The sequence below is a fragment of the Nerophis ophidion genome, linkage group LG10 (genome assembly GCF_033978795.1).
Source record: "Nerophis ophidion isolate RoL-2023_Sa linkage group LG10, RoL_Noph_v1.0, whole genome shotgun sequence".
NCBI lineage: Eukaryota > Metazoa > Chordata > Actinopteri > Syngnathiformes > Syngnathidae > Nerophis > Nerophis ophidion.
Window position 1 is genome coordinate 64,579,768 of NC_084620.1, and position 25,599 is coordinate 64,605,366.

Consider the following 25,599-nt stretch of genomic DNA (forward strand, 5'->3'; position numbering starts at 1 on the left):
ATAAGCTTGACAACACACTGTGTCCAATGTTTTCACAAAGATAAAATAAGTCATATTTTTTGTTCGTTTAATAGTTAAAACAAATTTACATTGTTGCAATCCGTTGATAAAACATTGTCCTTTACAATTATAAAAGCTTTTTACAAATATCTACTACTTTGCTAGCATGTCAGCAGACTGGGGTAGATCCTGCAGAAATCCTATGTATTGAATGAATACAGAATCGTTTTGAATGGGAAAATATCGTTTTTGAATCGAGAATCGGAAAAAATTGATATATTATCGAATCGTGACCCCAAGAATCGATATTGAATCGAATCGTGGGACACCCAAAGATTCACAGCCCTAATAACCACTCATATTTTAAAGTCAATGACTAACAGTGTTATTAATCGTGATTTCAATATCAATCAAAATAATCCTCGTCATTGTCTATGAATGTTCTCATTCATCCAGGTCATTGTAATCTCAGGGCATTCAGTCGATCGCAACTTGACTGTTTGGTTCGTATTAGAAGATGTTTTTCCTCTCATCCTAGTAAATAGTAAATGGGTTATACTTAGATAGCATGTTTCTATCTTTCAGTTTAAGTTCAGTTTCAGTTTATTTTCAGTCTAACAAAAACATATTCAAACATGGATCACGATTCAAAAATGAATAACATGACTGAAACAGGCAGAAGCAAAAAAGCTTATATGCCCAACATAACATTTTTTACATTCAATTAAGTTACCTTTTCTAATAATTTTGTAATACAAAAAGAAATATAGTCATTCAGCATTTACATTTAAGTTGCCCTTTAACAAATAATACAAAAATATGTACTTGCACACATGCACTTTTTTCCATCCATCCATTTCCTACCGCTTATTCCCTTTTGGGGTCGCGGGGGGCACTGGCGCCTATCTCAGCTACAATCGGGCGGAAGGCGGGGTACACCCTGGACAAGTCGCCACCTCATCGCAGGGCCAACACAGATGGACAAACAACATTCACACTCACATTCACACCCATCCATCCATCCATTTTCTACCGCTTATTCCCTTTCGGGGTCGCGGGGGGCGCTGGCGCCTATCTCAGCTACAATCGGGCGGAAGGCGGGGTACACCCTGGACAAGTCGCCACCTCATCGCAGGGCCAACATAGATAGACAGACAACATTCACACTCACATTCACACACTAGGGCCAATTTAGTGTTGCCAATCAACCTATCCCCAGGTGCATGTCTTTGGAGGTGGGAGGAAGCCGGAGTACCCGGAGGGAACCCACGCATTCACGGGGAGAACATGCAAACTCCACACAGAAAGATCCCGAGCCTGGATTTGAATCCAGGACTGCAGGACCTTCGTATTGTGAGGCAGACGCACTAACCCCTCTGCCACCGTGAAGCCCTTATTTGGGCTTTTTTGTAAATAGATAAACATACATACCTTCTAAATACAACATTTAACCAAACAAGGTACTCAAAAGGAGGGGAAAAAACGGTCTGGGGGGGAAATCGGTCCAAGCCTAAATCTATACGATACCGAAACCGTCTTCTTAGACAACCCGAACAGTCCGGTTGCAATCGTCATTATTATTTTTGCCAAAATGGTCCAGCCCTAAGTTTACCATGTGTCGTCGTGAAATACATCAGGGTCAGAATAGGATGTAGGAAAGCCCTTGCTGCATGGCACACACACTTGCACCACATTTACGATCAAGCATGGAATCAAATGCACATAATTATCATCTCTGCATGGTCCGCGCTCCTATAAACGCCTATAAGGGCTTTGTAAGTGCTATTGTTGCATCACTGTTGTTGTTCAAGAGGAAAACCTTGTTAATTAAACTAAACAGTCGCTATCAAGGCACATTAGTGAAACATAAATCAATGCACACACTCCCATGCCAAGATGTTCAGTCCCTAAATCTAATAGTTTATATGTTAGATTTGATTTGTCCGGTATTCTGTACTTATTAACCACTAGCTTGAGGAGAAAATACAATAAAAGTACATAATGAGATGCAGCCTAATGAGGTAGCCAGGTCCCCGAGTTGACGCACCTACAAACAAGCGTGCACATACTTCCACTCATTAAAGCATGGTGTACTTGTGTGTAGGACGCAGGAGAGGTGCTTTATTAACATTTGTCAGTACAGAAACACATTAGCAGTCACATTGCACCTTCCCTTTGCCCCCCCGTGTAAATAATACACCTCAAGGCTGTCTGGATGCAGTGCAGAATAATCTAGGATCATATGTGGCGTAGATTTATCTCCGTCACCTTTTCCCACCAACCTTTTGTTCGCGTGTAAATTCAAAGCACTGATTTGAAATATCCCTGCCCTGGCGCATTCCGCCACGCACCAGACTCCAAAGGGGCCTTTTTATATGGTTATGCTTGCTGCAGTGCCACCTGAAAATCACCCCTGCTTCATTTCATTCAGTTGTTTGTTTCTGCAGCGCCCTCGCTCCCCTCCTCAACCCCCCAAGGGGCTCAGCGAGATTTAGGCAGTCAACAGTCTGTTCCATCTGTGGCAGCGCGGTATATTGAAGCCATTCTGCGGGGATTCCATAAGTGATAGCTAAGTGTTTGTGTTCCTCCTGTTATTGAACAGGTGACTTGTTGACAATATACTGACAATCACGTTGTAAAAACTAAATAAAGTGCCTAATTTGGACTTCCAATTTGGATTATATTCGGCTTTATTGCCAAGTAATGCATTTTTTCAAATGAGAACGCTCATCAGAAACTGTGCGGTTTTGAAGTTTGTTGCTTAAATAGACACAGTGCTTTCACTAATTGAGGTTTCAATTTACATGGGCCCTGGTTATGGATGAGCCTAATAGCCAAAAATATATATCGCAATATATAATGCAGTGTCCTGTGATACACACTATATTATTCTGTAAATACATAATAATACAACCATTTCAAAACGGGTTGTAAAGGCATCGGTGCGGTAACATAGTGCATTATTTCCGGGTGTATTATTTTGTCCAAAATATTATTAATTTACTGTTAATATCTGGTTACTTTCTGTTGTAGCATGTTCTATCTACACTTCTGTTACAATGTATCGGATTTCTACGCAATGAAATGCACCAATATATAAGCCACACCAACTAAAGTAAAAAAACAAACAAACAAACATTTTTTTGTATATTAGCAGGACCAGACGATAAACCACAGATATATACGTTTTGAAATGAGAAAGATTTTGTTTATTTGCATACCTTGATTGTTTCCAAACGGTGCCTGTAACAAGGCTGCGGAAGCTAACTCTTCAATCAGCTAAACAGACAAAATAACTCCACAGTGACGTTTAGTTGAATTTATGAAACTGAAAGAATACTAAAAAAAAAATGCCATTGTAAGTTAATGATAGTTAACGAGTTAGTTTATTAGCTGTTGCTAACAACAGTAGCTTTATTACATTACAACAATAGCACATATATTGTACAGACATCACACATGGTAGGGTTTAGTAAGTATGAATTGTTTTAGTTATACTGTAAAACTTACAAACATTGCTTGGAGCGATGAATGGGGAATCTATAAGAGTAAAATTTCTATGGACGGCTAAAAGACAATACCGCACTTTTATTTCCAGTTGAAAGCTCAGTCTAAACAGGAGGACTCTGCAGCACTTGCAGTGGGCAAAATCGTACAAAAGATGGCACCACAGCACAAACAATAAAACACTTTTTAAGTGTCTTTGCTTGTTTTTTTTTTTTAAATTATAGAATGAATAAAACTTTTGGGATTATGGCCTAGAGGATGTCTTATCTAAAATTTTCGTCAAAACATGTTAAATCTTTCTCATACCAATCACACACGACTCGTTGGCGGTTTCCTAATAATAGCGCTACGCTTCACATCCGGTTTAACCAGCAAAACAACGGAAAATCATCGGACAGTACGATCATGCTAGTTTGTTGCTCTGTGCTATCATGTAATATTTCTAACTAAATACATGTTTTTTTGGCAGATTGAAATTAAGTGTATTGTAATGGAAGCAGCAATGTAAAGGAGGAAGACTTTCTCTCTTTGGACAAGCTAGTCTTCTTCGACGCTACCACTGAGACTAGGTTTGATATTGCGGTCATGCCCGGGGTAATTACAGTTCACTCGACAATATTACCATCACTAAGGTATACTCTTTATAACCTGTCCTGATTGATTGCCCGCAACTGCAGAATGTTGAACAGGCTATATGTTAATAAATAGGCAGATAAGGTTAAAACATTGTCATGCAGGGATGTGAATGCCATTAACTTGCACTACTGTGCATATGTTTGGGCCAATAATTACATAAGCACACTATATTCACTCATTGCTCTGCAGAAAAAAGCAATAAGGGTTATTTGTTAGGCAGGAAATAGAGATCACACATACAAACCACGTTTTCATATGGGTTAGGAAATTGTGTTGGATGTAAATATAAACGGAATACAATGATTTGCAAAACCTTTTCAATCCATATTCAATTGAATGCACTTCAAATACAAGATATATGATTTTCAAAGTCATAAACATTTTTTTTTTTGCAAATAATAATTAACTTAGAATTTCATGGCTGCAACACGTGCCAAAGTAGTTGGGAAAGGGCATGTTCACTACTGTGTTACATCACCTTTTGTTTTAACAAAACTCAATAAACGTTTGGGAACTGAGGAAAGTAATTGTTGAAGCTTTGAAAGTGGAATTCTTTCCCATTCTTGTTTTATGTAGAGCTTCAGTCGTTCAACAGTCCAGGGTCTCCGCTGTCGTATTTTACGCTTCATAATGCGCCACACATTTTCGATGGGAGACAGGTCTGGACTGCAGGCGGGCCAGAAAAGTACCCGCACTCTTTTTTTACGAAGCCACGCTGTTAAAACACTTGTCTTGCTGAAATAAGCAGGGGCGTCCATGATAACGTTGCTTGGATGACAACAAATGTTGCTCCAAAACCTGTGTGGACCTTTCAGCATTAATGGTGTGTAAGTTACCCATGCCTTGGACACTAATACACCCCCATACCTTCACAGATGCTGGCTTTTGAACTTTGCGCCTCTAAAAATCCGAATAGTTATTTTCCTCTTGGTTCTGGAGGACACCACGTCCTCTATTTCCAAATATAATTTTAAATGTGGACTCGTCAGACCACAGAACATCTTTCCACTTTGCATAAGTCCATCTTAGGTGAGCTCGGGCCCAGCCAAGCCGACGGCGTTTCAGGATATTGTTGATAAATGGGTTTGGCTTTGCATAGTCGAGTTTTAACTTGCACTTACAGATGTAGCGACCAACTGTAGATACTGACAGTGGTTTTATGAAGTGTTCCTGAGCCCATGTGGTGATATCCTTTACACACTGATGTCGGTTTTTGATGCAGTACTGCCTGAGGATTCAAAAGTCCGTAATATCATCGCTTACGTGCAGTGATTTCTCCAGATTCTCTGAACTTTTTGATGATTTTACGGACCGTAGATGGTAAAATCCCTAAATTCCTTAGAATAGCTCTTTGAGAAATGTTGTTCTAAAACTGTTCGACAATTTGCTTACAAAGTGGTCACCCTCACTCCATCCTTGTTTGTGAATTACTTAGCATTTCATGGAAGCTGCTTTTATACCCAATCATGGCACCCAACTGTTCACAATTAGCCTGCACACCTGTGGGATGTTCCATATAAGTGTTTGATGAGCATTCCTCCACTTTATCAGTTTTTTTTGCCACCTTTCTCAACTTTTTTGTCCCATGTTGCTGGCATCAAATTCTAAAGTTAATGATTATTTGCAAAAAAAAAAAAGTTTATCGGTTTGAACATCAAATATATTGTCTTTGTAGCATATTCAATTGAATATGGGTTGAAAATGATTTGCAAATCATTTTATTCCGTTTATATTTACATCTAACAAAATTTCCCAACTCATATGGAAACGGGGTTTGTACATTTTTCTTACACTCAAAACTATTGAAGTTTAAAAATCTTTTTTAACTACAAACAGAACAAATTACATATAAAGCAAAATAAAATGTAAAGTGAGTAGAGTAAGTACAAGATTATTGATAATATATTTTATTAAGACCGGTACATTTATAATTGTATATAATAATAATGATGATAAGAAAGCTTGTTATTTGATTTATAAATAAGAAAGTAAATGTGTTTAATTACTTCCAACTCCATTTTTGGGTATGAAAAAATCCTAACTATTATGTATTATGTTTTATTTTGTATGTGTTTTTATTGTGAAATATTGGTTTCTATTTCTGTACCTTACTGTAATGTTATCAAGATGAGTTCTTTTTTTCCCATTATTTAATATTTTTTTGCTTTGTTTTCAACATGTCCAAAATAAACTACTACTGTTAACTTGTACAACATGTAAAGTACAGCATATCAGAAACATTTAATCATGTAGACAAAAATATCACTTAACATCTTTGACAATCAAAGCATGATCGTAACAATCCACATTTTATGTTATTAATGCGTGAAACTGCTGTCTAAACATGGAAGTGTAGCTCCTCTCCTCCGAATGCAAGTGCTCCTACTGTAAAGGAAGAATGCAAATTCTCTATTTTGACAAACTAGACACCAACACACTGCAAGTAGTTTCATATCCTCTTAAATAACTTGTTTAGATCTTTTTTGTGTTGAGTAGTTTCAAAAAGCATAATGTTAAAAAAAATAATTAGGCAAAATAATATTCCATTCTTTATATTCAAAACTTTAAAAATCTTGAGTTCACTTATTAATGACGAAAAATTATATCTTTCTGCGATGAATTTTGAGTTAACTATGGACAAAATGCAAGTAACCGTGAATAACTATTATAATCGTTTGACAGCCCTTCTCAGTTGGTTATTTATGCCTCATGTAACGTATACTTATTCAGCCTGTTGTTCACTATTCTTTATTTATTTTAAATTGCCTTTCAAATGTCTATTCCTGGTGTTGGGTTTTATCAAATAAATTTCCCCACAAAATGCGACTTATACTCCATTGCGATTTATATATGTTTTTGTCCTTCTTTATCATGCATTTTCGGCAGGTGCGACTTATACTCCGGAGCGACTTATACTCCAAAAAATACGTTATATGTATGTATATATACAGTCAAGAAAAGAAAATAAGTATTTGAACACCCTGCTATTTTGCAAGTTCTCCCACTTAGAAATCATGGAGGGGTCTGAAATTTTCATGGTAGGTGCATGTCCACTATATGAGAGATAACCTAAAAAGAAAAATCCAGAAATCAGAATCTATGATTTTTAAACAATTTATTCGTGTGATACAGCTGAAAATAAGTACTTGAACACCTGTCTATCAGCTAGAATTCTGACCCTCAAAGACCTGTTAGTCCGCCTTTAAAAGTCCTCCTCCACTCCACTGTATTATCCTGTGTGAGGTCGTTAGCTGCATAAAGACACCTGTCCACCTCATACAATCAGTAAGACCCAAACATTCAGCATGGCTAAGAGCAAAGAGCTGTCCGAAGACACCAGAGACAAAATTGTACAACTCCACAAGGATGGAAAGGGCTCTGGAGAAATTGCCAGGCAGCTTGGTGAAAAAAGGTCCACTGTTGGAGCAATCATTAGAAAATGGAAGAAGCTAAACATGACGGTCAATCTCAATCGGAGTGGAGCCCGATGCAAGATATCACCTTGTGGTGTCCCAATGATGCTAAGAAAGGTGAGGAATCAGCCCAGGACTTCACGGCAGGATTTGGTAAACGACCTGAAAAGAGCTGGGACCACTGTTTCCGTGGTCACTGTTGGTAATACACTAAGACGTCATGGTTTAAAATCAAGCATGGCACAGAAGGTTCCCCTGCTTAAACCAGCACATGTTAAGGCCCGTCTGAAGTTTGCCACTGACCATTTGGATGATCCAGAGGAGTCATGGGAGAAAGTTTTGTGGACAGATGAGACCAAAATTGACCTTTTTGGTCATAATTCCACTTTGCGTGTTTGGAGGAAGAAGAATGATGCGTACCATCCCAAGAACACCATCTCTACTGTGAAGCATGGGGGTGGTAGCATTATGGTTTGGGGGTGTTTTTCTGATCACGGGACAGGACGACTGTACTGTATTAAGCAGAGGATGAATGCAGCCATGTATTGTGAGATTTTGGCCAAAAACCTTCTCTCAGTCAGATCATTGAGTCGTGGCTGGACTCATCTGCTTCACGGTGGAAGAGGGGTTAGTGCGTCTGCCTCACAATAAGAAGGTCCTGCAGTCCTGGGTTCAAATCCAGGCGCTGGATCTTTCTGTGTGGAGTTTGCATGTCCTCCCCGTGAATGCATGGGTTCCCTCCGGGTACTCCGGCTTCCGCCCACTTCCAAAGACATGCACCTGGGGATAGGTTGATTGGCAACACTAAATGGGCCCTAGTGTGTGAATGTGAGTGTGAATGTTGTCTATCTGTGTTGGCCCTGCGATGAGGTGGCGACTTGTACAGGGTGTACCCCGCCTTCCGCCCGATTGTAGCTGAGATAGGCGCCAGCACCCCCCGCGACCCCAAAAGGGAATAAGCGGTAGAAAATGGATGGATGGATCTTCCAACATGACAATGACCCAACGCACACAGCCAGGAAAACCAAGAAGTGGCTTCGTAAGAACCATATCACGGGTCTGGAGTGGCCTAGCCAGTCTCCAGACCTAAATCCAATTGAAAATCTTTGGAGGGAGCTGAACGTCCGTGTTACTCAGCGACAGCCCAGAAACCTGACTGATCTAGAGAAGATCTGTGTGGAGGAGTGAGCCAAAATCCCTTCTGCAGTCTGTGCAAACCTGGTGAAGAACTACAGGAAACGTTGGACCTCTGTAATTGCAAACAAAGGCTACTCTACCAAATATTAATGTTGGTGTTCAAATACTTATTTTCAGCTTTATCACACAAATAAATTGTTTAAAAAATCATAGATTTTTCTTTTTAGGTTATCTCTCATACAGTGGACATGCACCTACCGTGAACATTTCAGACCCATCTATGATTTCTAAGTGGGAGAACTTGCAAAATAGCAGGGTGTTCAAATACTAATTGTCTTCAATCAATCAATCAATCAATCAATCAATGTTTACTTATATAGCCCTAAATCACTAGTGTCTCAAAGGGCTGCACAAACCACCACGACATCCTCGGTAGGCCCACATAAGGGCAAGGAAAACTCACACCCAGTGGGACATCGGTGACAATAATGACCCAGTGGGACGTCGGTGACAATGATGACTATGAGAACCTTAGAGAGGAGGAAAGCAATGGATGTCGAGCGGGTCTAACATGATACTGTGAAAGTTCAATCCACAATGGATCCAACACAGTCGCGAGAGTCCTGTCCAAAGCGGATCCAACACAGCAGCGAGAGTCCCGTTCACAGCGGAGCCAGCAGGAAACCATCCCAAGCGGAGGCGGATCAGCAGCACAGAGATGTCCCCAGCCGATACACAGGCAAGCAGTACATGGCCACCGGATCGGACCGGACCCCCTCCACAAGGGAGAGTGGGACATAGAAGAAAAAGAAAAGAAACGGCAGATCAACTGGTCTAAAAAGGGAGTCTATTTAAAGGCTAGAGTATACAAATGAGTTTTAAGGTGAGACTTAAATGCTTCTACTGAGGTGGCATCTCTTGACTGTATATATATTTGATTTAGAATCGGTATAAATAAAAATTGCGATTTGGATGTGAATGGGGGTTTTTGAGCACCAGTAATATTTATACAGGCAAACCAGCTTTTAAGAAGTTGGAAAATAGCAGGGTGTTCAAATACTTATTTTCTTGACTGTATATACTGTATATTTGATTTAGAAACGGTATAAATAAAAATTGCGATTTGGATGTGAATAGGGGTTTTAGAGCCCCAGTAATATTTATACAGGCAAACCAGCTTTTCTTCCTGCTCGTTTTATATTTGGGTCGACGTGTTATATGCGACTGGTATACCGGAGGTCAAACCTTTCAGGGTAAAAGGCTGCTCAAAATAAAAACACAACGTCTTCCACATCCAACAGTTTGGTTATTTGCCCGTGATCAAGTGGACGTGGGCAGGGATGACGACGCTCGTCGACACAGGCTCACTTGAAGTTGTTCTCTGTGTAGGCGCCATTGTGAAATATGCATGTCAGCTTTGGAGGCTGCAAGAAAAGAAAGTCCCATTACACACACACACACACCCCAGCCTCTCTTGTTTGATGGATGGCACTTCGATCGCGGTGTGGAGGCAGGTAAAAGGATTTGAGGAGGGGAAAGACCAAAGGAGCGCTGCATCTGTCTTAACAGTGATTGGATTTATTTAAATAAAAATAAGGGGCTCCTGAAACAAACAACAAAAAGACATCACGCTCTCTCTAACACAATGAGCTATGAGGTTATTTAGGAAGTGACAGAAACATGACACCCTCTGCTATGGGAAAAAAAAAAAAATACTTATGTATGTATGACACAGAAAGGTGCCAGTAGATGTATGTGTACCTTGGTGCAAATCCATTTGCGTGCAGGGAAAACAAACAGAACATTTCTCCGCCTCTAATTCACAAGCGCTGACAGCTTTTACTAGCCCACTCAAATAGGAAAGGAGTGTGCCTGGCAAAAAAAAAAAGATAAAAATAAACAAGAAGGGCCGTAGGAGCCAAGGCTGAACAGTTCCTATGATAAAAGCTGTGTAAAAACTGCGGCAAAAAACCCCATCTATGTGCTTAAATTCCAGCTTAGCATGTATGCACGCCTCGCACATACAGTACATTTACAGAATGTTATTGTTCGACTGTTCATATGTGCTGTTATTTAATGATGTCTGTCCTCTTTGAAAGATATTTGAACGCATCCTCTTCATTTGGGCCATACGGCACCCTGCCAGCGGCTACGTGCAAGGCATCAACGACCTGGTCACCCCTTTTTTTGTGGTCTACGTCTTTGAGTACATCGGTGAGTAGCCTCACTCCCTCTCCATCTCGCCGTCACTAATACAGAACTGTCACAGACTGAGGTGTCAGTCATAGAGCACCTTTCACCTTTCCTAGCAGGCAAGAATCAGGGTTCATTTGCTGCTTGATCGCCACTCTCATGGCTTTTCTTTTTCTTTTCTCAACTCTGACTCTTTTCCTTTCTTTTTGAAATGTAAAAATCTTGTGGCTTCTCTCTGCCGCGGAAAAATCTAACATTTTCCTTCTGAACTCGCAAAAGGTAATGGTAGAGTTGATTTCAAACGAGTGCAACAGATGTTAAAGTACGTCTCAATTTGGCACATACTTAGAGTTTATTTTAATCTTACCTTTTCCCATAAAGTACCCTAGAGCAGAGTTTTTTGAACATTTTTTAATTCAAGTACCCCCTAATCAGATCAAAGCATTTTTGGTTAAAAGAAGTAAAATACAGCACTATGTTATCAGTTTCTGACTTATTAAATTCTTTAACAGTGCAAAATATTGCTCATTTGTAGTGGTCTTTCTTGAACTATTTGGAAAAAAAAGATATAAATATAACTAAAAACTTGTTGAAAAATAAACAAGCGATTCAATTATAAATAAAGATTTCTACACATAGAAGTAATCATCAACTTAAAGTGCCCTCTTTGGGATTGTAATAGAGATCCATCTAGATTCATGAACTTAATTCTAAACATTTCTTCACAAAAAAATAAATCTTTAACATCAATGGATTATTGAACATGTCCCCCAAAAAAATCTATCTGTCAACACTGAATATTGCATTTCTTTTCACAGTTTATGAACTTACATTCATATTTTGTTGAAGTTTTATTCAATAAATATATTTCTAAAGGATTTTTGAATTGTTCCTATTTTTAGAATATTGAAAAAAAAATCTCACGTACTCCTTGGCATCCCTTCAAGTACCCCCAGGGGTACGTGTACCGCCATTTGAGAACCACTGCCCTAGAGATTTCTCAGATGTGGTCCTTACGACCGCAGTGGTACTCAGTTGTAATTCACTTTTCCACCACTTGTGGCAGTAATGACAATCTCAAACAAGCAGTCTGGAGCTAAAGTTGTAAAAAGGTTTCTGAAGCGCAAAAATTATGACTACAATACTGAAACTGTATTTTCATTTGCACTCCAATTTGATAAAAACCCATACATTATTATTTAGTAATTTTGTCAAAATGTATTTGTTTTAGCACTTATTCCAGGGGTCTCAAACTCAATTTACCTGGGGGCCACTGGATGCAGACTCTGGGTGAGGCTTGGCTGCAAGAACAGATTTCTTAAAAAAAACATTTTTAAATGTCTTTATTTTTATTTTCAAAACAAATTAAAATCAAAACATAAATGAAACAAAATGAGGATTAAGTAATGTGAGGCAATGCAGATTAACCGATAAAAAAAACAAATATTGGTTTGGATTGGTCCAGGTTATCGGAGACTGTTATTACTGACGGACAGGTGTCGCGGGGTGACCGCAGCCAGGCACGTAAGAAAACCCTCGTCTCCATGGCAACGTCTGTCACTTTTATTTGTCGCTTTTCCACTAACGCAGGGGTAGGCAACCCAGTACGTTGAAAGAGCCATTTTGGACCCAAATAACAAAAATCATCTCGGTCTGGAGCCAACAAGGGGGGGGCTCGCAGTGGAGTTTACAGTTACGGTAGCACAATTAGCCCCGAACAGGCCAACATCACCACTAACGTGTTACACGTCCGGTTCGCCCAGCGACTCTCTGTCGGAATATCAGCGCTGGGGTCCAGTGCAGCACAGTTTTGTATTGTTGCGCGGAGTGCTTCGGAAGCTACCGGGCCGCTCATCTCCCTGGCGCCGGGGGAAGGAGCGAGAGAGAGAGAGACACACACACAGTGACAGAGACAGTGAGAGAGTGAGGGACGGAAGGAGGAAGAGTGCGTGCGGGTCTAAAACATTTCTCTGCTTGTATCACGCAAGTGACGTCATTGTTCGGCCCTCGAGAGCCACATACCAAACCGTGATTGGTAGATTCCTTCAGCTCCGCAAACAACACTGTCAAGCGCCATTCATATAAAACTTGCGGGCTGCACTAACATTAAACTTTCATATTAAAGTGGGGGCCGCAAAATAATGTCTCACGGGCCGCAATTGGCCCACGGGCCGTGTGTCTAAGACCCCTGACTAAGTCCCTTTATTCGTAGTATATTTGATTCAAGGCAAAGAAAGGCAAGTTTATTTTTGGAGCACAATTCCTACACAAAGCAATTTAAAGTCTTTGACAGAATTCTACAAGAAGGCCAAAATTAAAATATATAATACCATTAAAATAATCATAATTCAAATGGAAATCACTCAAATAGTGTAGATAAAGATTGTGTTTCTGTTATCAGCCTGACCGAAGCCTTGGTGATAATCTTTGTGATTAACACATGCTTTCATCTAATTTGACAAGGTTGTAAATTGTAAGTACAATAGATATAATTATTGAATGTGATTAAAATCAAGAGGAAGATTACTAATATAGTGTTAATATTTGAGTGGGCCCCTGTGTAGTGGAAAAGTTAAGAATCATTGCCCGAAGCTGATAAAAATCCATCCTTATTCACAACAACATAGACAAACCCATTTGATAGATTTTTTTATCTCGACAGCCGTGGTCAATTATTAATCACCAATTTTCAAGCATGCTACCTTTTATAATCCTCCATTAATCTGTAAAAAAAGATATAAAGTTTTAAAGAAACATGAGAGTGACGGGTAATAATTACAATTTTAGGCGGTAGAGAAAACTCTGTTGGAGATTTCCGCTTCAGTTTGTATTTGAATTGACACCACTTACCGAGGGTATTCAGGTTTTTTTTTTTTTTTTTACCCCAATTCAAAATAGAGCTACTAAATTGGAATCCTCTATGGGGGGGACCTTGCATGCACCGTAATACAGACATTTAAGGCCCCACCTTAAGTGCCGGGGTGCACGCAAGAGCGTGTACATATTGAAGATGTCTATTTTAATCCCCTTTCCCTCACATTCATCCTAACTTTCACGTTTTGTTGCTTCAGTGCTCTGCAAAACAGCGTATGAGCCGGGCTACTACAATAAAAACACCAAATACACTATAAACCCGTTGACGGTGTCATTTATTGCACGTTTATTAGGTAATATCTCATTAGAGTTAGGCAGTGCAGTGGTACCTCAGGATACAAGTGCCCAGGTTTTGGGATGCAAGCTGTGTCTCGACTGACAGTCATGCTTGAGGTTACGGGTCTCACCACTAGATGGCGCAGCAAATTCCACAGTCAACCTCCTAAACATCCATTTTTTTTAGCCGCTAGCATTAGCTGATAGCAGGAATGTCCAACTATAGCGTCAAAGTCTGACCCGTGGGACGTCTGGAGTTAAATTTTAAAAAACAGTATTACACTGCAAGCATGCCTCCACCCTGTGGATAATGTTAGTAATGTTAGACAACGACCATTTGTTTTGTATTACAGTTAAATGAGAATAGCATCAATGCATACGTCTACCTTTGACGCTAATAGTGCAAATAAACCATTAACAACACAGAAAGGTAACACCCATGAAGCACACACAACGTGCTCTTTGGAATATGTGGACATTATAAAAAATGTTTATGCACTACACTCAAGTTAAAATGACACCAAATTTAAAGGCCTACTGAAAGCCACTACTACCGACCACGCAGTCTGATAGTTTATATATCAATGATGAAATATTAACATTGCAACACATGCCAATACGGCCGGTTTAGTTTACTTCATTGCAATTATACATTTCCCGCAGAGTTTATTGTTGAAAACGTCGCGGAATGATGACGCATGCGCGTGACGTCACGGACTGTAAGGAAATATTAGCGCTGCACGACTCGCGGCTAAAAGTCGTCTGCTTTAACCGCATAGTTACACAGTATTTTGGACATCTGTGTTGCTGAATCCTCTGCATTTTGTTCAATTAATATTGGAGAAGTCAAAGTAGAAAGATGGATTTGGGACGCTTTAGCCTTTAGCCACACAAACACACGGTGATTCCTTGTTTAAAATCCCCGGAGGTGAAACTTTACTATGGATCAGAGCGGTCGAGCGAACATGGATCCCGAACAAATGTCAACCAGCAGTTTTCGGTGAGAAAATTGTGGTAAAAAGTCGCCTCTTACCAGAGATCAGCTGAGCTTGCGCCGTCCATACAGCTGCCGTCGACTTCCCTCAGACACTGGCCTCAAGACACCAGTGGACACACCCCTCCGACTATCAGGTACTATTAAACTCACTAAAACTACCACAACTTGGCTTGGACGTGGATTGAATTTGTTTCTACGACACAGATGAGGATTAGCACGAGGAAGACGTGACTGTGGGGCGGTTTAGCTCGGTTGGTAGAGTGGCCGTGCCAGCAACTTGTGGGTTGCAGGTTCGATTCCCGCTTCCGCCATCCTAGTCACTGCTGTTGTGTCCTGGGGCAAGACACTTAACCCACCTGCTCCCAGTGCCACCCACACTGGTTTGAATGTAACTTAGATATTGGGTTTCACTATGTAAAGCGCTTTGAGTTGCTAGATACATTTAATTCACAATTCACTTCACTGTGAGTACATCGTTATTTTATTCAAACACTATAATACAAAATAGTGAAGTGAATTATATTTATATAGCGCTTTTCTCTAGTGACTCAAAGCGCTTTACATAGTGAAACCCAATATCTAAGTTACATTTAAACCAGTGTGGGTGACACTGGGAGCAGGTGGGTAAAGTGTCTTGCCCAAGGACACAACGGCAGTGACTAGGATGGCGGAAGCGGGAATCGAACCTGCAACCCTCAAGTTGCTGGCACGGCCACTCTACCAACCGAGCTATACCGCCCCATAAAATAAACAATCTAAGGGCGCTCACAAGGAGGTACAAACACTTGGCTATGAACAAACAAAAACTAGCATAAATGCTGCAAACTACAACATGAAAAGAAAACACTTGCACTCTGGCATGAAAAAACAAAACTAGCACTGTGGCATAAACAACAAAACTTACACGGCACGGAACTGTGGACGAGGCCATGAAGGTTGGAACAGCATGGGTAGGGTGCGTGAGTGTGCAGCCATGAAGGCAAAGATCCCAGAATGAAGACAAGAAAAAGAGTGACTTAAGTAGATATGATCATTAATGAAAACAGGTGTGAGGCTGAGAACAGGGACGTGACATGACAGGTGAAAACTAATGAGTCGGCATGGAGACGAAAACAAACCAGGAAGTGCCGAGACAGAACCAAAACCAAAACATAAACTTACAGGCGTGACAAAAACACTAGCAACACAACAGAAAGATAAGGGATTTCCCAGAATTATCCTAGTAAATGTGTCTAAAAACATCTGAATCCGTCCCAATGCAATCGCCTTTTTTTTTCCCAACTTGATTATTTTTTTCTTTTTTTTTTCTAGTCCTTTGCTCTCAATATCCTCAAACACGAATCTTTCATCCTCGCTCAAATTAATGGGGGAATTGTCGTTTTCTCGGTCTGAATAGCTCTTACTGCTGGGGGCTCCCATTAAAAACAATGTGAATATGTGTGGAGCCCTGCAACTCGTGACATCACGCGAACATCGTCTGCTACTTCCGGTACAGGCAAGGCTTTTCTATTAGCGACAAAAAGTTGCGAACTTCATCGTGGATGTTCTCTACTAAATCCTTTCAGTAAAAATATGGCGATATCGCAAAATGATCAAGTATGACACATAGAATGGACCTGGTATTCCCGTTTAAATGAGAACATCTCATTTCAGTAGGCCTTTAAATTCACTACAAAACATGATCGGTAATAGATAAAAGTAATAATTAAAAAACAGGTTTTTGCCTTAAAATTTTAACCACAGCTCACATTAGTGTAGTAATTTATACATCAAATTTATTTAGATGCTTTATTTAGTTACATAATTATATTTGGTACATATTTCACTTCACTAACTTCAGAACTGAATACTGTATTTTTCGGAGTATAAGTTGCTCCGGAGTATAAGTCGCACCTGCCGAAAATGTATAATAAAGAGGGACGAAAACATATATAAGTCGCACTGGAGTATAAGTTGCAATTTTTTGGGGAAATGTATTTGATAAAATCAAACACCAAGAATAGACATTTGAAAGGCAATTTAAAATAAATAAAGAATAGTGAACAACAGGCTGAATAAGTGTACATTATATGAGGCATAAATAACCAACTGAGAAGGTGCCTGCTATGTTAACCTAACATATTATGGTAAGAGTCATTCAAATAACTATAACATATAGAACATGCTGTACGTTTACCAAACAATCTGTCACTCATAATTGCTAAATCCCATGAAATCTTATACGTCTAGTCTCTTACGTGAATGAGCTAAATAATATTATTTGATATTTTACGGTAATATGTTAATAATTTCACACGTAAGTCGCTCCTGAGTATAAGTTGAACCCCTGGCCAAACTATGAAAAAAACTGCGACTTATAGTCCAAAAATACGGTAGATATATATATGTATAGTGTATATACATTGTGTGTGTGTATATTGTGAAGTGAATTATTTTTATAGAGCGCTTTACATAATGAAACCTATTATCTACATTGTTAAGCTACATTTAACACAGTGTGGCTGGCACTGGGAGCGAGGGCAAAGGGTCTTGCTCAAGGAAACAGCGGGAGTCACTAGGATGGCGGGAACGGGTATTGAACCTGTAACCCTTAATTTGCTGGCACAGCCACTCGACCAACAATATAAATTGCGTGTATATATTATATGTATAATGTTGTATTAAGACTATATATGTATATATGTATGTATGTATGTATGTACATTGGGGCAAAAAGTATTATAAAAGAGGTCTGTAATTTTCATCATAGGTACACTTCAACTGTGAGGGACAGAATGTGAAAAAGAAATCCAAGAATTCACATTGTTGCAATTTTAAAGAATTTATTTGGAAATTATGGTGGAAAATAAGTATTTGGTCAACCATTCAGAGCTCTCACTGATGGAAGGAGGTTTTGGCTCAAAATCTCACGATACATGGCCCCATTCATTCTTTCCTTAACACGGAATCAGTCGTCCTGTCCCCTTAGCAGAAAAACAGCCCCAAAGCATGATGTTTCCACCCCCATGCTTCACAGTAGGTATGGTGTTCTTGGGATGCAACTCAGTATTCTTCTTCCTCCAAACACGACAAGGTGAGGTCATACCAAAAATTTATATTTTGGTTTCATCTGACCACATGACATTCTCCCAATCCTCTGCTGTATCATCCATGTATCCATTTTGGTATAAACTCAACTCGTCGTGTTTGGAGGAAGAATAATACTGAGTTGCATCCCAAGAACACCAAACCTACTGTGAAGCATGGGGGTGGAAACATCATGCTTTGGGAAAGTTTTTCTGCTAAGGGGACAGGATGATTGATCCGTGTTAAGGAAAGGATGAATGGGGCCATGTATCGTGAGATTTTGAGCCAAAACCTCCTTCCATCAGTGAGAGCTTTGAATGGTTGACCAAATACTTATTTTCCACCATAATTTACAAATACATTCTTTAAAATTCCTACAATGTGAATTCCTAGATTTTTTTTTTACATTCTGTCTCTCACAGTTGAAGTGTACCTATGATGAACATTACAGACCTCTGTCATCATTTTAAGTGGGAGAACTTGCACAATTGGTGGCTGACTAAATACTATATATTCATACATACAAACACACACGCACACTCACAAAATCTGTGTGCGTATATAAAAATGTATATATTGAGTGCTAATGTATAGAATTGTTATTCCACATTTTTAGCGCGTACATTTTGTAGCCCAATGTGGTGCCCAAGTCAAAATGTTTGGTCACTCATAATGAAAATGCGACATAACATAGTCTTTCCAACCTTGGGAATGAAGAACGAGAGTGTGACGGACACTGCTGAGAAGAAAAAGGGTTTGATTATTATTGATTTAAAAAAAAAAAGAAATTATCGAAAAACTTGGTGAAGCAGTTTATCGTAGCACTGCTGTGTTGCACCATACTGAAGCAGAATGAGTCGATGACACCCTCCAAGGACGTTAAAATCAAACCTAAATGGCAGACATTTATCCGTGAAAGTACAGAAAACCTTCTGATAGTGTGTTTGACGGAGAAGCCGCTCGCAGAAGGTGCTGTAGAAGTCCGCTCTCCCATGTAAATCCTGTATTTAAGTTTTTTTTTTTTACAACACTCCATAAAACTACTACAGTTTGTAGTACAAATTCTATTGTTTAGTTTATTAATATTTTTTCTTACCTAACTGTTTGTTTTTCTTTTCAAACAATAAATTACATGTACAATTTTAGTGGGCCTATTGCACCAATTTTTCAATAATTTCAATGAGTCAGTCTCCATCCATCCATCCATTTTCTACCGCTTATTCCCTTTTGGGGTCGCGGGGGGCGCTGGCGCCTATCTCGGCTACAATCGGGCGGAAGGCGGGGTACACCCTGGACAAGTCGCCACCTCATCGCAGAAGTCGGTCTATTGCAATGCAAGTATTTCGAGGTAGATTACAGAACCAATGAAACTGGAGGTATTTCGGTACTTGGAAAAAGACATTTCAAACCGTTGAAAACATGTCATTAATTTTAGCTAGTGTTACAAAATGACACCAACACAGATGTTACACAGACATACCATTATAAAATCTGTACATTTTCTCCATATCCCTGATGTAAGAACTTTTCATCCATGTGGACTCGCTCAGCCGTTGCTTTTCCACTCTTTAATCATCTCATGTTTCCCCTTTGCTCCACTTGCTCCGCTTGCTCCTCTTTTGTTTGTTTCGCTCATGCCTTCAAGTTCTTCCAAACCAAGACCTCCGCTTCAAAGCATGGCGCCGCTTCTCTGTTCCTCAAATGCAGCTACTGATGAGCCATGAATAACACGCACACACACACGCACACACACACACACACACACACACACACACACACACACACACCTACTCAGTGGCCTAGTGGTTAGAGAGTCCGCCTTGAGATCGGTAGGTTGTGAGTTCAAACCCTGGCCAAGTCATACCAAAGACTATAAAAATGGGACCCATTACCTCCCAAGGGTTGGAATTGGGGGTTAAATCACCAAAAATGATTCCCGGGCGCGCCATCGCTGCTGCCCACTGCTCCCCTCACCTCCCAGGAGGTGAACAAGGGGATGGGTCAAATGCAGAGGACAAATTTCACCACACCTAGTGTGTGTGTGACGATCATTGGTACTTTAACTTTAACTTAACACACGCACACATTTTGTCGCGTTGGTTGGCATCGAGAGACGTGTACTCTGACGCAAAGCTTCAGCGTGAGGTGAGCCTACTGTAATTTTGGAAGTGCGACATTCCTGCTCATGGTTCCTTTTCACACTTCTTCCTCAGCTCAATTAGTTCTCTTTCTTTAGTGACATAACACTCATGTCAGTGTTTCTGTTGTAGGTGCGATCATCAGTTTTGCATGTAAATAAATGAACGCTATCACCCAAGCATAAAACTCCCTTTTCAAACTACCTAATTTCTGGTAAGGGTGTTCCGTTCTGATATCGCCATCGGTCTTTTTAATATCAGCAAAAAACAAGTATCAGATTATATCTGCAGCGAAAATCTCTGGTATAAGGGCTCTGATACAAGCAGTCCTGCAGCGTGTTTACGTGTGCAAAGCTGGACAGCCAGATAAAGGGGAACAGTATCACCAGACCTATGTAAGCGTCAATATATATACCTTGATGGTGCAGAAAAAAGACCATATATTTGTTTAACCGATTTACGAACTCTAAATGGGTGAATTTTGACAAATTAAACGCCTTTCTGTTTATGGCTCCTTTGGCGATGACGTCAGAACGTGACGTCACCGAGGTAATACAGCCGCCATTTACATTTTCAACACATTGCAAACACCGGGTCTCAGCTCTGTTATTTTCCGTTTTTTTGACTATTTTTTTGGAACCTTGGAGACATCATGCCTCGTCGGTGTGTTGTCGGAGTGTGTAACTACATTAATAGTACGGGATTCAAGTTGCACCACTGGCCCGAAGATGCGAAAGTGGCAAGAAATCTGTCGCCAGACCCCCATTGAATGTGCTAGAGCAGGGATGTCAAACTCAAATACAGAGTGGGCCAAAATTTTAAACGGAACAAAGCCGCGGGCCAAGGTTGAACAATTTACCTTTTAATAGGGACCCAAACAAGTTTGCATTAAATATTGAACAAGCAAGGCTTATATAACTTTAGTGACATGCAAAATCCAGTTTCAAATAATAATAATAATAATTAAAAAAATATCAATGGCATATCAAATCAAATTTAAATAAACATTTTATGCCTTTTTTTCTATTTGCAATCTTCTGAGGTAAATATCATTTTTTTTCCACAGGCTAATAATACATTTGAAAATAAAATAACATTAATGAATGAACCAAACATTCAAGCCTTGAAGCAGCAAGAGAAAATGCATGAATAAAACGTTAATTATTGGTCAGTTTGCTGGAAGTTTCCCGGAAGACTTAGTGCTGCAAGGGGTTATGGGTATTTGTTCTGTTGTGTAACGGTGCGGATGTTCACCTGAAATGTGTTTGTCATTCTTGTTTGGTGTGGGTTCACAGTGTGGTGCATATTTGTAACAGTGCTAAAGTTGTTCATATGGCCACCCTCAGTGTGACCTGTATGGCTGTTGACCAAGTATGCTTGCATTCACTTGTGTGTGTGTGTGTGTGTGTGTGTGTGTGTGTGTGTGTGTGTGTGTAAAAGCCACAAATATTATGTGACACGCTGTTAGTATGGAGGAAAAGCGGACGTGACGACAGGTTGTAGAGAACGATAAAGGCAGTGCCTTAAATGCATGGCCCCAATATAGTTGTCCAGGTGGAAATCGGTAGAAATTCGGGAGAATGGTTCCCCCGGGAGATTTTCGGGAGGGGCACTGAACTTCGGGAGTCTACCGGGAAAATTAACGGTGAGAGTCCAGTCTAAAGTGGATCCAATATAGTAGCGAGAGTCCCGTCCATAGTGGAGCCAGCAGGAAACCATCCCAAGCGGAGGCGGATCAGCAGCGCAGAGATGTCCCCAACCGATACACAGGAGAGCGGTCCATTCTGGCTCCCGACTATGGACAGCCAGTCCTTCATCCATGGCCACCAGACCTGTGTCCCCATCGCCCCCCCTCCACAAGGGGGACGGGGGCAGAGGAGAAAAATAAAATAAAATAAACGGCAGATCAACTGGTCTAAAAAGGGGGTCTACTTAAAGGCTAGAGTATAGAAATGAGTTTCAGGATGAGACTTAAATGCTTCTACTATTTACTTTAAATGTTTCACAACGTTGTCTGTAACATGGCAGTAAAACGGCTGGTCAAACAAAACAGAAGTCCTCGTCATAACATTTAATTGAGAGCCAGTTATGGCTTCCCCTCAAGAGGGCCTATTTTGACATCTGCCTGTGCATTTGATTGCCACCTACTCAGCGGCCGAGTGGTTAGAGTGTCCGCCCTGAGATCGGTAGGTCGTGAGTTCAAACCCCGGCCGAGTCATACCAAAGACTGTAAAAATGGGACCCGTTACCTCCCTGCTTGGCACTCAGCATTAAGGGTTTGAATTGGGGGTTAAATCACCAAATAATTATTCCCGGGCGTGGCCACCGCTGCTGCCCACTGCTCCCCTCACCTCTCAAGGGGTCACCACCTAGTGTGTGTGTGACAATCATTGGTTCTTTAACCTAACTATGTTTTACGCACACTGTACGTAAATAAGATCTGTAGATCCATCCATCCATCCATTTTCTTACAGTAAAAATAAACTGGCAACTCAGTTATACTACAATAAATTGACAAGTATTACCACAGTTTTTTTTTTTTTTTTTTTTTTTTACAAAAAAAGACCTGGCAGCTTAGTCGTTAGAATTTTTCTGTGAAATTAAAGGTGTTTTTTTTTGGTTTTGTTTTTACAAAATATTACAGTAAATTGAAATTGAAAAATTAAAACTTTTTCCATGTACAGTAATACCACTTCAAAACAACTGTAGACTTTACAGGAAAATAAATAAATGACTCAGTCAACATAATTTTACTGTAAAAAACAGTGGTATTTTTTTTAAAGTTACAGTAATATGCTGTAAAAGCCTTTGTAAATTTTAATGTAATATCTGTTGTCATTTTTACAGTGTAGAATTTGACAGATATCTTTCTTTGAAATCATAAGTCAAGCATGTATTCAAGTATTTGTTTTAATTTTGTCAAAACAAAATTAATCCGAAAATCCATCCATCCATTTTCTACCGCTTGTCCCATTCGGGGTCGCAGGGGGTGCTGGAGCCTATTTCAGCTGCATTCAGGCGGATGGTGGAGTACACCCTGGACAAGTCGCCTCCTCATCGCAGGACAGACACAGATAGATATTGGATAATATTATTTCGACATTGGATAACATCCCAGAGAAGCTTTGCATTCTGCCAGGTGAAATTTTGATCAATTTGAGGGCCATAATGGACAATTAGATCAGACAAATCCCTTGGAATGTGTTTGCTCGCCCCAAACCAACAACAATCCTTACTTTCAATTGGGCTACACACCTCCCAGTGAGACCAGTGCAGCGAAAGACACTCTGAAACGCTCCCGCCTCATTCAAGAACACCAAGGATGTTCTCTCCATCAAGCAGCGTTACCATCCAGGCTTATAAACAAAACACGCACCCATGGACCATGTTATATATATTATTCTACATATAAAGTTATGTGACAGGCTCGATATGGCCCTCAGGCTTGTGCTGTATTTAATAATATGGTAATATTTTGCTGGGAAACAACAGTGTGGCAAAGATCATACTGGAGGAAAATTTCCATTAAGGTTTTTTTTTTTTGTTTGTTTATCCAGCTGGACTGAAAGGCAATTTGGCTGCTGTCCCTCTTATCAGAGTGAAAATTGATTTGGAACATCCGCTGTTCTCTTTTCTAATTTGCGAGCGTTTGCCTTTGTCTATTCTAACGCTCGCCATTAGTCGACAATGATAGTTGTAAAGTTAAATGACAGTATGCGCCATGCCGGGGTGCTCAGGGAGCAAAGTCTTGCTTTAATTCGAATCGGACATTGATCACGCCACTGGATCCATATTGTAATTTGCATGTCGGCGTTGAAGTATGGATCGGCAGCGGCTCGAAACGATGGCTAGCATGCAATAACGTAGAAAGGAATGAAGGGGAAAGGTGAAGTCAACAAAATCTTCCGGAAAAAGGAAACCATGTAACTGTCATCATTCCAACACTTGCCACAGTTGACAAGAAGTAGTTAGCAACAGCTTTTTCACCTTTCTTCACACTTCCTCCTGTAAAATATATTTTCAACACACACACCCTGAAGGCAAGTGAGGGCTCCAGTCTTGATAGGAATGGGCAGGAAGGGGAAACAACCGTCTCATAAAGTGGTTTTGAAAATTGTCTTCATCTAACATTTTTTAAACCGGAACGCCTCTGCCGATCCCAAAATGCACATTAAAAAAAACTTTTTATTTTTGGTAAATTAAGTGGAATGGGTACTTTCCTTTACAAAATGCTCTTAACGATTTGTTCTGCATGACAACCGGTGTCCGCCCGGGGCAACATTTTTTATGCATGCATATTATTTTTGTCAGCCTAAAAAGCATGTCTTGCAATTTCCCTGTCTAGGTTGTCAACGGAGTAAAATCGTAGATTAGTGAATATTTATTCATCTCTTTCAAGGATATGATTGAATACAAACTAATATTACTGCTCAAAGTGCATATCTGTATTGTACATCTGTATACTGTGGAACCTCAATCAATCAATAAACATAAAGGAAATGCAACGCAAAGTGCTTTACAAACTTAAAAACAAGACCCCGATGAGCCAGATGCCCCATTATTGTCAATGCTTGGACTTTGGGGTTTGTTTTTCCGGAAGGCAAAGGAAAGTTGGCGCTGGCAAGATGTGAATGTAAGTACATATTTATTAATAAAACTAACAAACTACAAGAAAAGAAGCAAACAAAAGGCGCGCACAATGGCGGAGAACAAACTTGACTAATGAAAACAAAAGACAATCAATCAATCAATCAAATCAATCAATCAATCAATGTTTACTTATATCACTAGTGTCTCAAAGGGCTGCACAAACCACAACACAAACCACTACGACATCCTCGGTAGGCCCACATAAGGGCAAGGAAAACTCACACCTAAGGAACTTAAAAGCATGACCCAGATGCCCCATTATTGTCAATGCGTGGACTTTGGGGTTTGTTTTTCCGGAAGGCAAAGGAAAGTTGGCGCTGGCAAGACGTGAATGTAAGCACATATTTATTAATAAAACTAACAAACTACAAGAAAAGAAGCAAACAAAAGGCGCGCACAGTGGCGGACAACAAACTTGACTAATGAAAACAAAAGACTATCAATCAATCAATGTTTACTTATATCACTAGTGTCTCAAAGGGCTGCACAAACCACTACGACATCCTCGGTAGGCCCACATAAGGGCAAGGAAAACTCACACCCAAGGAACTTAAAAACAGGACCCCGATGACCCAGATGCCCCATTATTGTCAATGCGTGGACTTTGGGGTTTGTTTTTCCGGAAGGCAAAGGAAAGTTGGCGCTGGCAAGACGTGAATGTAAGCACATATTTATTAATAAAACTAACAAACTACAAGAAAAGAAGCAAACA

General features: G+C 40.0%; 1 protein-coding gene across 3 annotated transcripts in view; it reads left to right on the top strand.

The window, feature by feature from the left end:
• tbc1d22a (TBC1 domain family, member 22a) overlaps positions 1-25,599 on the top strand; it is a 348,296-nt gene that overhangs the window by 95,604 nt on the left and 227,093 nt on the right. For all 3 annotated transcript variants that reach the window (XM_061914479.1, XM_061914478.1, XM_061914480.1), the window contains one exon: positions 10,793-10,907. In XM_061914479.1, coding sequence (XP_061770463.1) covers positions 10,793-10,907 — 115 coding nt within the window. The remainder of the gene's footprint in view (positions 1-10,792; positions 10,908-25,599) is intronic.